At 45.7% G+C, this 15,295-nt stretch overlaps 1 protein-coding gene and 1 pseudogene across 1 annotated transcript; one reads left to right on the top strand and one right to left on the bottom strand.

Annotated features, from left to right (window-relative positions):
- The window catches only part of LOC141056815 (uncharacterized), a 79,225-nt pseudogene that overhangs the window by 30,557 nt on the left and 33,373 nt on the right, over positions 1 to 15,295 (top strand).
- Positions 9,924 to 12,307, bottom strand: LOC141056842 (uncharacterized). Its single transcript, XM_073553311.1, has one exon. It carries the CDS (start codon positions 11,728 to 11,730, stop codon positions 10,282 to 10,284), a length of 1,449 nt encoding a protein of 482 aa, XP_073409412.1. The 5' UTR covers positions 11,731 to 12,307; the 3' UTR covers positions 9,924 to 10,281.

Here is a 15,295-nt window from a genome sequence, read left to right as displayed (position 1 = left end):
GATGTGGGATATTAGGGGTAGTAGCCCGGTGGCTCTGGCTGATGGGATGATGTGGGATATTAGGGGTAGTAGTCCGGTGGCTCTGGCTGACGGGATGATGAGGGATATTAGGGGGAGTAGTCCGGTGGCTCTGGCTGACGGGATGATGTGGGATATTAGGGGTAGTATTCCGGTGGCTCTGGCTGACGGGATGATGTGGGACATTAGGGGTAGTAGTCCGGTGGCTCTGGCTGATGGGATGATGTGGGAAATTAGGGGTAGTAGTCCGGTGGCTCTGGCTGATGGGATGATGTGGGATATTAGGGGTAGTAGTCCGGTGGCTCTGGCTGATGGGAAGATGTGGGAAATTAGGGGTAGTAGTCCGGTGGCTCTGGCTGATGGGATGATGTGTGATATTAGGGGTAGTAGTCTGGTGGCTCTGGCTGATGGGAAGATGTGGGAAATTAGGGGTAGTAGTCCGGTGGCTCTGGCTGATGGGATGATGTGGGATATTAGGGGTAGTAATCCGGTGGCTCTGGCTGATGGGATGATGTGGGATATTAGGGGTAGTAGTCCAGTGGCTCTGGCTGACGGGATGATGAGGGATATTAGGGGGAGTAGTCCGGTGGCTCTGGCTGATGGGATGATGTGGGATATTAGGGTAGTAGTCCGGTGGCTCTGGCTGATGGGATGATGTGGGATATTAGGGGTAATAGTCCGGTGGCTCTGGCTGACAAGATGATGTGGGATATTAGGGGGAGTAGTCCGGTAGCTCTGGCTGATGTGGGATATTAGGGGTAGTAATCCGGTGGCTCTGGCTGATGGGATGATGTGGGATATTAGGGGTAGTAGTCCGGTGGCTCTGGCTGTTGGGATGATGTGGGATATTAGGGGGAGTAGTCCGGTGGCTCTGGCTGATGGGATGATGTGGGATATTAGGGGGAGTAGTCCGGTGGCTCTGGCTGATGGGATGATGTGGGATATTAGGGGGAGTAGTCCGGTGGCTCTGGCTGACGGGATGATGTGGGATATTAGGGGTAGTATTCCGGTGGCTCTGGCTGACGGGATGATGTGGGACATTAGGGGTAGTAGTCCGGTGGCTCTGGCTGACGGGATGATGTGGGAAATTAGGGGTAGTAGTCCGGTGGCTCTGGCTGATGGGATGATGTGGGAAATTAGGGGTAGTAGTCCGGTGGCTCTGGCTGATGGGATGATGTGGGATATTAGGGGTAGTAGTCTGGTGGCTCTGGCTGATGGGATGATGTGGGAAATTAGGGGTAGTAGTCCGGTGGCTCTGGCTGATGGGATGATGTGGGATATTAGGGGTAGTAGTCTGGTGGCTCTGGCTGATGGGAAGATGTGGGATATTAGGGGTAATAGTCCGGTGGCTCTGGCTGACGGGATGATGTGGGATATTAGGGGGAGTAGTCCGGTAGCTCTGGCTGATGTGGGATATTAGGGGTAATAGTCCGGTGGCTCTGGCTGATGGGATGATGTGGGATATTAGGGGTAGTAGTCTGGTGGCTCTGGCTGACAGGATGATGTGGGATATTAGGGGTAGTAGTCCGGTGGCTCTGGCTGATGGGATGATGTGGGATATTAGGGGTAGTAGTCCGGTGGCTCTGGCTGATGGGATGATGTGGGATATTAGGGGTAGTAGTCCGGTGGCTCTGGCTGACGGGATGATGAGTGATATTAGGGGGAGTAGTCCGGTGGCTCTGGCTGACGGGATGATGTGGGATATTAGGGTAGTAGTCCGGTGGCTCTGGCTGACGGGATGATGTGGGATATTAGGGGGAGTAGTCCGGTAGCTCTGGCTGATGTGGGATATTAGGGGTAGTAATCCGGTGGCTCTGGCTGATGGGATGATGTGGGATATTAGTGGTAGTAGTCCGGTGGCTCTGGCTGTTGGGATGATGTGGGATATTAGGGGGAGTAGTCCGGTGGCTCTGGCTGATGGGATGATGTGGGATATTAGGGGTAGTAGTCCGGTGGCTCTGGCTGACGGGATGATGTGGGATATTAGGGGTAGTAGTCCGGTGGCTCTGGCTGATGGGATGATGTGGGATATTAGGGTAGTAGTCCGGTGGCTCTGGCTGACGGGATGATGTGGGATATTAGGGGTAGTAGTCCGGTGGCTCTGGCTGTTGGGATGATGTGGGATATTAGGGGTAATAGTCCGATGGCTCTGGCTGACGGGATGATGTGGGATATTAGGGGGAGTAGTCCGGTAGCTCTGGCTGATGGGATGATGTGGGATATTAGGGGTAGTAATCCGGTGGCTCTGGCTGATGGGATGATGTGGGATATTAGGGGTAGTAGTCTGGTGGCTCTGGCTGTTGGGATGATGTGGGATATTAGGGGGAGTAGTCCGGTGGCTCTGGCTGATGGGATGATGTGGGATATTAGGGGTAGTAGTCCGGTGGCTCTGGCTGACGGGATGATGTGGGATATTAGGGGTAGTAGTCCGGTGGCTCTGGCTGATGGGATGATGTGGAATATTAGGGTAGTAGTCCGGTGGCTCTGGCTGACGGGATGATGTGGGATATTAGGGGTAGTAGTCCGGTGGCTCTGGCTGACGGGATGATGTGAGATATTAGGGGTAGTAGTCCGGTGGCTCTGGCTGATGGGATGATGTGGGATATTAGGGGTAATAGTCCGATGGCTCTGGCTGACGGGATGATGTGGGATATTAGGGGGAGTAGTCCGGTAGCTCTGGCTGATGTGGGATATTAGGGGTAGTAATCCGGTGGCTCTGGCTGATGGGATGATGTGGGATATTAGGGGTAGTAGTGCGGTGGCTCTGACTGATGGGATGATGTGGGATATTAGGGGTAGTAGTCCGGTGGCTCTGGCTGACAGGATGATGTGGGATATTAGGGGTAGTAGTCGATGGCTCTGGCTGACGGGATGATGTGGGATATTAGTGGTAGTAGTCCGGTGGCTCTGGCTGATGGGATGATGTGGGATATTAGGGGTAGTAGTCCGGTGGCTCTGGCTGACGGGATGATGTGGGATATTAGGGGTAGTAGTCCGATGGCTCTGGCTGACGGGATGATGTGGGATATTAGGGGTAGTAGTCCGGTGGCTCTGGCTGATGGGATGATGTGGGATATTAGGGGTAGTAGTCCGGTGGCTCTGGCTGATGGGATGATGTGGGATATTAGGGGTAGTAGTCCGATGGCTCTGGCTGACGGGATGATGTGGGATATTAGGGGTAGTAGTCCGGTGGCTCTGGCTGATGAGATGATGTGGGATATTAGGGGTAGTAGTCCGGTGTCTCTGGTTGACAGGATGATGTGGGATATTAGGGGTAGTAGTCCGGTGGCTCTGGCTGACGGGATGATGTGAGATATTAGGGGTAGTAGTCGGTGGCTCTGGCTGACGGGATGATGTGGGATATTAGGGGTAGTAGTCCGGTGGCTCTGGCTGACGGGATGATGTGGGATATTAGGGGTAGTAGTCCGGTGGCTCTGGCTGATGAGATTATGTGGGATATTAGGGGTAGTAGTCCGGTGTCTCTGGCTGACAGGATGATGTGAGATATTAGGGGTAGTAGTCCGGTGGCTCTGGTTGACGGGATGATGTGGGATATTAGGGGTAGTAGTCCGGTGGCTCTGGTTGACGGGATGATGTGGGATATTAGGGGTAGTAGTCCGGTGGCTCTGGCTGACGGGATGATGTGAGATATTAGGGGTAGTAGTCCGGTGGCTCTGGTTGACGGGATGATGTGGGATATTAGGGGTTAGGATTAGATACGCAGCTCAGCAGTCAGTATCACACAGGATAGGATTAGATACACAGCTCAGCAGTCAGTATCACACAGGATAGAATTAGATACACGGCTCAGCAGTCAGTATCACACAGGAAGGGATTAGATACACAGCTCAGCAGTCAGTATCACACAGGATAGGATTAGATACAGAGCTCAACAGTCAGTATCACACAGGAGAGGATTAGATACACAGCTCCGCAGTCAGTATCACACAGGATAGGATTAGATACACGGCTCAGCAGTCAGTATCACACAGGAGAGGATTAGATACACAGCTCAGCAGTCAGTATCACACAGGATAGGATTAGACACACGGCTCAGCAGACAGTATCACACAGGATAGGATTAGATACACGGCTCAGCACAGTATCACACAGGATAGGATTAGATGCACAGCTCAGCAGTCAGTATCACACAGAATAGGATTAGACACACGGGTCAGCAGACAGTATCACACAGAATAGGATTAGATACACGGCTCAGCAGTCAGTATCACACAGGATAGGATTAGATGCACGGCTCAGCACACAGTATCACAGGATAGGATTAGATGCACGGCTCAGCACACAGTATCACACAGGAGAGGATTAGATACACGGCTCAGCAGTCAGTATCACACAGGATAGGATTAGATGCACGGCTCAGCACACAGTATCACACAGGATAGGATTAGATACACGGCTCAGCAGTCAGTATCACACAGGATAGGATTAGATACACGGCTCTGCAGTCAGTATCACACAGGAGAGGATTAGATACATGGCTCAGCAGTCAGTATCACACAAGATAGGATTAGATGCACGGCTCAGCAGTCAGTATCACACAGGATAGGATTAGATACACAGCTCAGCAGTCAGTATCACACAGGATAGGATTAGATACACAGCTCAGCAGTCAGTATCACACAGGATAGGATTAGATACACAGCTCAGCAGTCAGTATCACACAGGATAGGATTAGATACACGGCTCAGCAGTCAGTATCACACAGGATAGGATTAGGTGCACGGTTTTTATGTGTAATATAATCATTATAATTTGTTATAACTAGAGTTGAGCGATACCGTCCGATACTTCAAAGTATCGGATCGGAATGGATCGGCCGATCTTAAAAAAAGTATCGGTATCGCCGATTCCGATACCGGAAGTCCCATTCAAGTCTATGGGACTTCCGGTATCGGAATAAGAAAAACCCTGTTTTTGCCTTGTACAGCCTCTCTGGGGTCTATACGGGCCTTTCGGGGGGCTGTGCCGGCCTGCCGGGGGGTCTGTGCAGGCTCCGGTGGTCTGTGCCGGCCTGCCGGGGGGCTGTGCCGGCCTGCCGGGGGGGCTGTGCAGGCTCCGGTGGGCTGTGCCGGCCTGCCGGGGGGCTGTGCAGGCTCCGGTGGGCTGTGCCGGCCTGCCGGGGGGCTGTGCCGGCCTGCCGGTGGTCTGTGCAGGCTCCGGTGGGCTGTGCCGGCCTGCCGGGGGGCTGTGCCGGCCTGCCGGTGGGCTGTGCAGGCTTCAGGGGTCTGTGCAGGCATCGTCCGATGGGACTACAAGTCCCATCGGGCGATGCCTGCTACCATGACAGTGATTGACACATTAGCCAATGATGGGACAGTAGTAGTCCCATCATCCGGCTAATGTGTTGAATGTAAAAAAAAAAAATAATAAAAAAAAAAAAAATTACATGCTACATGCATACTACATACATGCTACATTCATACTACATACATGCTACATTCATACTACATATATACTACATGCATGCCATATGCATACTACATATATACTACATGCTACATACATACTACATATATGCTACATACATACTACATATATACTACATGCATGCAACATGCATACTACATGCTACATACATACTACATGCATGCTACATACATACTACATGCTACATACATACCACATACATGCTACATGCATGCTACATACATACTACATACATACTACATGCAACATACATACCACATATATACTACATACATACTACATACATACTACATGCTACATACATACCACATATATACTACATACATACTACATACAATACATTCATACAATACATACATAGACATACAGTACATATAACATAGAGTAACATACTTACCAATACTTGTCACATTGTTCCCCGAAGCCATTGTCTTTTACGGAATAAATATTAACATAACAAACCACAAAAATACTCACCCACGATCCGAAGCAGTCCACGAGTGTGTCCCACGACGATCTTGGGTAGAGAACTGCAGCATCAGTTGATGCTGCCGTTCTCTACGGGCTGCAGGAATCCAATGACGGAAGGTAGGTATCCTTCCGCACTGTATTCCTCCGCCACTTAAAAAAAAAAAGTCCCTAGTCTCACTTTATGCCATTGCTGTGTGGGAATTTCCATGCATTTCCATACTACATGCATGTAGTATGTATGTAGTATGTATGTGGTATGTATGTAGCATGTAGTATGTATGTAGCATGCATGTAGTATGTATGTAGTATATATGTAGTATGTAGCATGCATGTAGTATATATGTAGTATGTATGTAGCATGTAGTATGTATGTAGCATGCATGTAGTATGTATGTGGTATGTATGTAGCATGTAGTATGTATGTAGCATGCATGTAGTATATATGTGTTATGTATGTAGCATGCATGTAGTATGTATGTAGTATATATGTAGTATGTATGTAGTATGTATGTAGCATGCATGTAGTATGTATGTGGTATGTATGTAGTATGTATGTAGCATGCATGTAGTATGTATGTGGTATGTATGTAGTATGTATGTAGTATATATGTGGTATGTAGTATGTATGTAGTATATATGTGGTATGTATGTAGTATGTATGTAGTATGTAGTATGTATGTAGCATGCATGTAGTATATATGTAGTATGTATGTAGCATGTAGTATGTATGTAGCATGCATGTAGTATATATGTAGTATGTATGTAGTATGTATGTAGCATGCATGTAGTATGTATGTAGTATGTATGTAGTATTTATTTATTTTTTTTTTTTTAACATTTAACACATTAGCCGGATGATGGGACTACTACTGTCCCATCATTGGCTAATGTGTCAATCACTGTCATGGTAGCAGGCATCGTCCGATGGGACTTATAGTCCCATCGGACGATGCTTGCACAGACCCCCGGACATCAGCACAGCCCCCCGGCAGGCCGGCACAGCCCCCCGGCAGGCCGGTACAGACCCCCACAGGGTGCACAGACCACCGGCAGGCCGGCACAGCCCCCCGGCAGGCCGGTACAGACCCCGGGCAGTCCACACAGCCCCCCGGCAGGCCGGCAGAGACCCCCGGAAGGCCCGAAATGACGGCGCATCATGATGCGCACACACCGCGCATCATGATGACGTCAGGCTGTCAATCAACTTTGAACTTCCGATTCCGATGCCGACTTCCGATATTGAAAAAATATCGGAAGTCGGTATCGGAATTCCGATACAGCAAGTATCGGCCGATACCCGATACTTGCGGTATCGGAATGCTCAACACTAGTTATAACTAACCACAGTTGGTTACTATGCCCGGGCAGCGCCGCGCTTTTCAGCTAGTACTCAATAAATATGGTGCACTTAATCTCATTTGCACCTTTAGGCTGTGCCCACGTTGCGTTTTTGAAGTGTTGTTGCCGGATCAGACACTTCACAAACACTTAAAATAAGCATCCCATTCATTTTAATGCATTTTGGCCTTTTTGTGCCAATTGATGCATTTTTTTCCGCATAGGAAACGCTTAGCGGCTAAAAACGCAGCATGCACATTATTTTCCACATAAGTCCGCGTTTTTAGCCATTTCCTGAGTCCAGAAGACGTGCGGAAAAAACTGCATCAAAAACGTGCGTTTTCTGGGAAGGAGTCCAGTTTTGTGTCAGGTTTTAAATGCTAACGTGGACACACAGTCTGATACTGACACTGTCTTAGGATACATGTTACTGTATGATGGCACTTCTGCACATAGCCACTAGGTGGAGCTACATTTGACATTTGCATGAATTTTTATATCTACACATGATTTACACAAATTATATTTTCTTGTGGTAACTCTATACTATTTACCATTAGAAGCTGAGTATTTCTGTAATTGTATGTATACTGTACATGATTGATTACCACTTCTGTCTCTGTAAAAACAATCCCCTTTCTGACATTGGGTGTAAATGTACTTCCTCCCTTTGATGTGGGCTCCGGCGGTGAGCTCACATCTTTTCCGGCACATGTCAGCTCTTTTGAACAGCTGCCATTTGCCCCTAACAGCCTCTGACAGCGGCACTTCCAGCAAGATTTCCGGAAATGCCACCCATCGGTGACCCCATCACATGATCATGGGTCACCGATGGGTTGGCATGATAACCAGAGGTCTCCAGCAGACCTCTATGCTTGTCACTGCTGGAATGCTGTGTGCGCCGCCCGCTAGCCAAAACCACATGGATCAGAGATCGTCCTGCTGAACTCCTGCTCTACTTTTAACATGTTCAAAACGCTACTCAGACAATGCAGGGTGAGGGTAACACAGTGTGGGCAATGCTTTACTGTACAACAAAACAAGCAGATAACACATAGAACAGTCCCAGGAAAATACCCAAGATGGGGCACATTACAGAGTCTCATGCTTCTGCTGACTCGCTGCGATAATGGCAGCTGTGACTTCAGATCTTCCAGGGTCGCTACTCCACCTGTGGCACACACAGCGAGGAGGTAATGACAAGCGTAGGAAGATGACAGTCCATACAAGGCCAGTTGATCCGAGGATCACAACCTGGCTTCATCTTCCAGGGTCAACTACTCCAGCTGTGGCACGCACACAGAGACGAGGTAACAATAAATGTAGGAAGATGACAGTCCATTGAGTCCATACAGGGTGCAAAGCCACTTGATCTAAAGATCACAATCTGGCTTCTCCGAACATATCCATGGTTCAGTGATGGTGAATGGAGCAGATCTGTATTCTTCCAACCGAGGCTGAAAACCCCTAGGTTGTTTCCCATAGAATGATAGATCCGTGTCCCTTGTGATGATGTTGTGGCTGCTGTCCTGTCTCTTGTCCTTTGGATGTATAGATGTCTTGGCAGAATCTCTCTGGCTGTTTCTCTCTCAGTCTCTTTATACAGAGGCATGTAACCTATTTTTAGACTTAAAAAGTGTCCCTCATTCAGTATTTACATAAAGGGTAAGAATGGAGATGAGATTATTGCATTACTTGATTATTTAAGCTATTTGCATAGTTTTTCCCTCTCTGCTTTAGAAGTCAGCAAACTGGCTCCATAACACAATGCATAATTAGCATATCAGCAAACATCACTAGTGATCAAGGATAAGCGCACAATAAAAGTCAATATTACCGGCTTACACAAGCAAAAGTCTGTTTTGTTGACCAACCAGAAATCAACACTTAAATTTAAAGCCAACATACAGATAACATTCTATTATTCTTCATTTGCTAAAAAATAGTAATCTGGTTAATTAAGATACAATGCTGTATGTCTTCACAATGCCAAAAGTAAAAAAGTTTTTAAAAATATTAAAATATAAAAGTTCAAATCACCCCCCTTTCAAAATAAAACAATTAAAAAAATCAAGCATACACATATTTGTTATAGCGGCGTTCAGAATCGCCCGATCTATCACTATAAAAAAGAATTAACCCGATCGCTAAATGGCGTGATGAGATAAAAGGTCAAAACGCCAGAATTACTTTTCTTGGTCACAACAACATTAAAATTCAGTAAAGGACGACCAAAAGATCGTATCTGCACCAAAATGGTATCCATTAAAAAATTCAGCTTGACACGAAAAATAAGCCTTCACCCAACCTAGATCATGAAAAATGGAGAAGCGATGGATATCGGAAAATGGCGCAATTCTTTCATACTTTACCTAATAAAGAGGAGTTATTTTTACTGATACAGTGGGTATGGAAAGTATTCAGACCCCTTTAAATTTTTCACTCTTTGTTTCATTGCAGCCATTTGGTAAATTCAAAATCATACTATCTATTCCTGACACTGGAGTGGCTTATAAACTTCCAAAGTATCGCTTGAATATAGGTCAATATTAAATAGTCTCTTGATGAGTCGCCTTTGGTGAGGACGATGAAACCCATACAAATGAAAGGCTTGGAGAGTGAGTGTGTATACATCACCTCACCCTATATACTGAGATGTGGGGTACATGTTTTTTCTATTAGTCACCTTCTGACTAATCTTCAAGGGGTGAATTATGGGTATAGCTTTATATTTGGAATTAATAAGGTTTAGTTTTATCCTTTTGTCAGCAAACATGAGGAATGACAAGAGACAACCCATTTAAGAAGATTCAATTTTGGTTAAAACTATTCCAACATTATGAATATAAAAAAAGGCTTCTCCCCTATGTGACGTCTCTGATGTTTATTAACAGTTGATTTCCAAGTAAAATATTTCCCACATTAAGAAAATGAAAATGGCTTCTCCTCTATGTGACTGCTCTGATGGCGATCAAGAAGCGCTTTCTGGTTAAAAAATTTCCCACATTAACAGGAAAGAGGCTTCTCCTCTGTGTGGGTTCTCTGGTGCTGAACATAATTTGATTTCCTGCTAAAACATTTCCCACATTCTGAACATGAAAAAGGCTTCTCTCCTGTGTGAGTTCTTTGGTGTTCATCAAGATCCCCTTTCTGGTTAAAACATTTCCCACATTCTAAACATGAAAAAGGCTTCTCCCCTGTGTGGATTCTCTGGTGCTTAACAGAATCTGATTTACTGTTAAAACATTTCCCACATTCTAAACATGAAAAAGGCTTCTCCCCTGTGTGGATTCTCTGGTGCTTAACACAATCTGATTTCCTGCTAAAACATTTCCCACATTCTGAACATGAAAAAGGCTTCTCCCCTGTGTGAGTTCGATGGTGTTTATCCAGACTCCCTTTCTGGTTAAAACATTTCCCACATTCTAAACATGAAAAAGGCTTCTCTCCTGTGTGGATTCTCTGGTGCGTAACACAATCTGATTTATTGTTAAAACATTTCCCACATTCTGAACATGAAACAGGCTTCTCCCCTGTGTGAGTTCTATGGTGTTTATCCAGACTCCCTTTCTGGTTAAAACATTTCCCACATTCTGAACAGGAAAAAGGCTTCTCTCCTGTGTGAGTTCTCTGGTGCGTAACACAATGTGATTTAATGTTAAAACATTTCCCACATTCTGAACAGGAAAACGGCTTCTCCCCTGTGTGAGTTCTCTGGTGCTTAACACAAACTGATTTATTGATAAAACATTTCCCACATTCTGAACAGGAAAAAGGCTTCTCTCCTGTGTGAGTTCTTTGGTGGGTTACAAAATATGATTTATGTGCAAAACATTTCCCACATTCTGAACAGGAAAAAGGCTTCTCCCCTGTGTGAGTTCTTTGGTGGGTAACAAAATGTGATTTATGTGCAAAACATTTCCCACATTCTAAACATGAAAAAGGCTTCTTCTCTCCTGTGTGGATTCTCTGGTGCTTAACACAAGCTGATTTATTGATAAAACATTTCCCACATTCTGAACATGAAACAGGCTTCTCCCCTGTGTGAGTTCTATGGTGTTCATCAAGACTCCCTTTACAATTAAAACATTTCCCACATTCTGAACATGAAAAAGGCTTTTCCCCTGTTTGAATTCTCTGGTGGTTAACAAAATGTGATTTCCATGTAAAATATTTACCACATTCTGAACATGAAAATGACTTCTTTGCTTTAGGAGCAGTTTGTTTTGTAATGTCTCTTTTGTGACTTTGGTTTCCCTTAGTAGTCAGTAATGAATCAGGAGATGGGACCTGTTTCATAGGATCAGATGACAGATCTTTGCTGTGAATGGATGATGATGTGTCTGGAGTAACGGCATTCACTTCAGTTGTATCTTGTAGGATCTCAAGATCATCAGATTTAAAAATTGAAGATGTCAGCTGTCCCTCTGATCTCCTTGTACAGTCATCTAACATAAAAAGCAATTTTTTTAAATAAAATATCCTTGAGTTTTATATTTTTCAACACTTCTACTTAAAAAATGGCAAGCAATGTAAAAAAATTTATTTACCAAGACAATGACAGTTCACAGTCTAATTGAAAACCTTGTTGGATGAACCAGTAGCGTGCGGTGTTCAACTGTTTATTCATTCTGCCTCCCAAATCTTCTATAATAATAAATGCGCTAAGCAGCTTCCGGGTTGTAACAACTTCCGTCCAGTTGTAACTGGTGACGTCACAGCACACCTCTTGCCATGTTAACCCTCAACACACCACTCCTCCTCAACACACACTCCTCTCACCTTTCACCATCTCCACTCACGTCCACTCACTTTTTCACTCCACATACGACCCTTTCTCTCACTCCGTCTCTCATACTCACGCCGTCATCGCCGCTGCTCCACGATCCCCGACATCATCTTCCGCCGGCACCATCCTGGATCCAGACGTCGTCCACGCCGGCGACATGTTCTTGCGGCGACGCCATCTTGAGTATCGCGAAATCCCGCAATCCAGACAGATTTATTATTACCTCTCAGTGTCTTCGGGACAGCAGTGGTTTTATCTTTGAATTGGATTAATTTGTAATTTAATCTTTTCTAGATGTTTCTTGGCTTCGGATAGTGTTTGAGAATGATTTGGTACAATATTTGTGGTATGTCCTGATGAAGGGGTCACCTGAACCCCCCAAACACGTAGAACCACGTTAACACCTCTACAATTTCTGGAATTCTTCTTGCGGCAGCGCGGGGATGATCCTTCCTTCCAATCTAAGTGTATAAGCACTGACAGTGTAGCAGGCATAGCCCGATGGGACTTGTAGTACACACAGCCCCGCAGACCGCCCAATGACCCCCGCACAGCCCCGACATATGCCTAATGACCCCCGCACAGCCCGGCAGACCGCCCAATGACCCCCCACACACACACACAGGCCCATACACGCACACAGTCACCGCCCACACACATACACAAGCACACAGTCACCGCCCACACTCCGCCCCCACTCTTCCCCCCCTCCCGATCTGCAACGTTTCATCCACAGCAAAAACGCAGATCTTTTTTAGATCTGCGGTTTTGCTCCGGATATGCCCGACTTAATGCAAGTCAATGGGTGCAGAAACGCTGCAGATCCGCACAAAGAATTGACATGAACCCGCAGCGTTTCCACGCAGATTTTTCTGCAGCATGTGCACAACGCTTTTCAATTTATTCACTTTCATGGTACTGTACAACGCAGCTTATTCTGCTGCGCACCCGCAGGGCCAAATCTACTGCAGAATCCGCAACGTGTGCACACACCCTTAGCATGCCTGTACTTAGCAATATTATAGTGAGAAGAACCCACTTAATTTGCGGTGTCTCCTGGAACTCAATCTGGGCACTATGTGCTGGGTAATAAAATGGCAAATGTGTAATTTTCACTCTCCAACATCCACTGTGTGTTAATTTCCGGAAAGTGGCTGTGGAGTTAAAATATTCACTCCTCCTAAGGATTATAACCCTCAGTGAATTAATTAATAACATGGAATCACTTTATGGGGATTTCTACTATTCTGGTTTTCTGTTATTTAGTCATATTAGGGCTTCTGCATATGATGTGTCCAATCTCATCTGGGATCTGTTCCTGCTGTCCAGCTGGAGTAATCTGTTCCCTACTTCAGCCAATTGGAAAGTACCACACCCTACTAAAGCGCAAAGCACATGGCCGGAATATGCCAGATACAGCGCTGTTCTCCTCTGGTTCAGTCCTCTGTGCTCAGCTTGCGGCTTGTGTATTTATCCCCTGCTGTGACCGTGGCCCGTTTACTGACTACTCTTGTGTCTTCTGATTCTGTATTCTGTCCTTCTGGTTCTGACCCAGCTACCTGACTATTCTTCTTGCCATCTAACTCCACAGAATAGCAGGTAACACCATGGTCCAAGCCTAGGGGTCCCTGTGTAAGTCCAGATCCATGTAATGGTGTTAAAGGGCGATGAGCAAGGCAATCCTTGGGATATGGAGAGTAGAGAAGATAGCGCCAAGCATGTTCATGGAGGACATCTTTTGAGTTGCCAGGTGACCATGAACAGTGCTCCCAATACATTGTGTCTGCAAACTATTCCAGCAAGATCTGCATTCATATAGCTAAATGGCGCTCCTTCCCTTCTGAACACTGCCATGTGCCCAGACAGTAGTGTACAACCGTATATAGGGTACAGTGCGAAGCTGGAAAATAATTTGTAAGATCCATTTGTTTCCTATTATCCTCTGTGAATAATTTATCACCACATAAAGTGACACACGTCAGATATTAATAATGGGGCCTGATTAAGAACACAAAACTGGCTGCAGGAAGAGGTTAAATCAGAGGATTTTGGACACTACTGTAATCAAACACTGTGACTATAGACAATAACATCTACTGAAATGATCAAACTCCACAGTCTCCATCAGTAATAAATGAGTAACTAGTGGTGAAACCTCTCTGGGGTAATTAGCGTATGGGGCTCGGAGACTTCACAATCTAAACTATCGTAAGCTCCAATATTTTCTGTCAGATGAGATTCAAGAAGAAATATTACACATTTATAGAGAACTGTGTATAAGGCCGGTATCACACGTCCTGATATTTCCGGTACCGGAGATGTCCATGTGTGTAATACTTGTGGCAGACATGTGACAACCATGTGCAGCATCAGTGCAGTATGTTCCCCGGTGGCGGGTGCTGAAGACGCTCGGGGAGAATGATGAGAGTTATACAAAAGTCAGAATGATGACAGCAGGTGGCGGCTTTTGGGACTATTACTCCCATCAACCTACACCTGCTGCTAAGAACAGTGACAGCAGGAGCGGATGATGGGAGTATTCCTCACCCGCCACCTGCGCTATAACTAAATAAATGAATGAAAAAAAATGGCGTGGGTTCCCCTGTATTTTCTATAACCAAAGAAAAAAATGAATGATGCTTTGAGAAAGAACAAGATACTGTTCGAAACGCGTTGCTTGTTACACACAACCATGTGATTCTCTTTTACTGGATCTTTTGGACTTGCTTTTATTCACAATAAATTGGAATTTTGGAAGCTGGATTTTTTTTCCCTCTTTTTTGCTTATTTTCTATAACCAGTCTTTCAAAACTCACATCTGGGGCCTGCAACCCTCAGCTGTCAGCTTCAGCAAGGCTGGCTATCAAGACTAGAGGGGTCCCCACTCTGTTTTTTAATCATTTAAATAATTTTTTTAAAAAAACAGCGTGGGGACCCCCCATTTTTGACAACCAGCCTTGCTAAAGCTGACAACTGGGGGCTGGTATTCTCAGGCTAGTAAGGGGCCATGGATATTGAACCCCCAGCCTAAAAATAACAGCCCGCAGCTGCCCAGAAAAGGCACATCTATTAGATGCTCCAGTTCTGGCGCTTTGCCCGGCTTTTCTCACTTGCCCTGTAGTGACGGCAAGTGGGGTTCATATTTGTGGGGTTGATGTCACCCTTGTATTGTCAGGTGACATAAAAAAAAAACTTTATTCTGGCTGTGTCTTTATTTACCATATAACTATA

The sequence above is a fragment of the Dendrobates tinctorius genome, unplaced genomic scaffold (assembly GCF_039654945.1).
Source record: "Dendrobates tinctorius isolate UK_male_01 unplaced genomic scaffold, ASM3965494v1 ptg000200l, whole genome shotgun sequence".
Classification (NCBI taxonomy): domain Eukaryota; kingdom Metazoa; phylum Chordata; class Amphibia; order Anura; family Dendrobatidae; genus Dendrobates; species Dendrobates tinctorius.
Note: the sequence above shows the minus strand (reverse complement) of the source record. Positions and strands in the feature narration are given on the sequence as shown.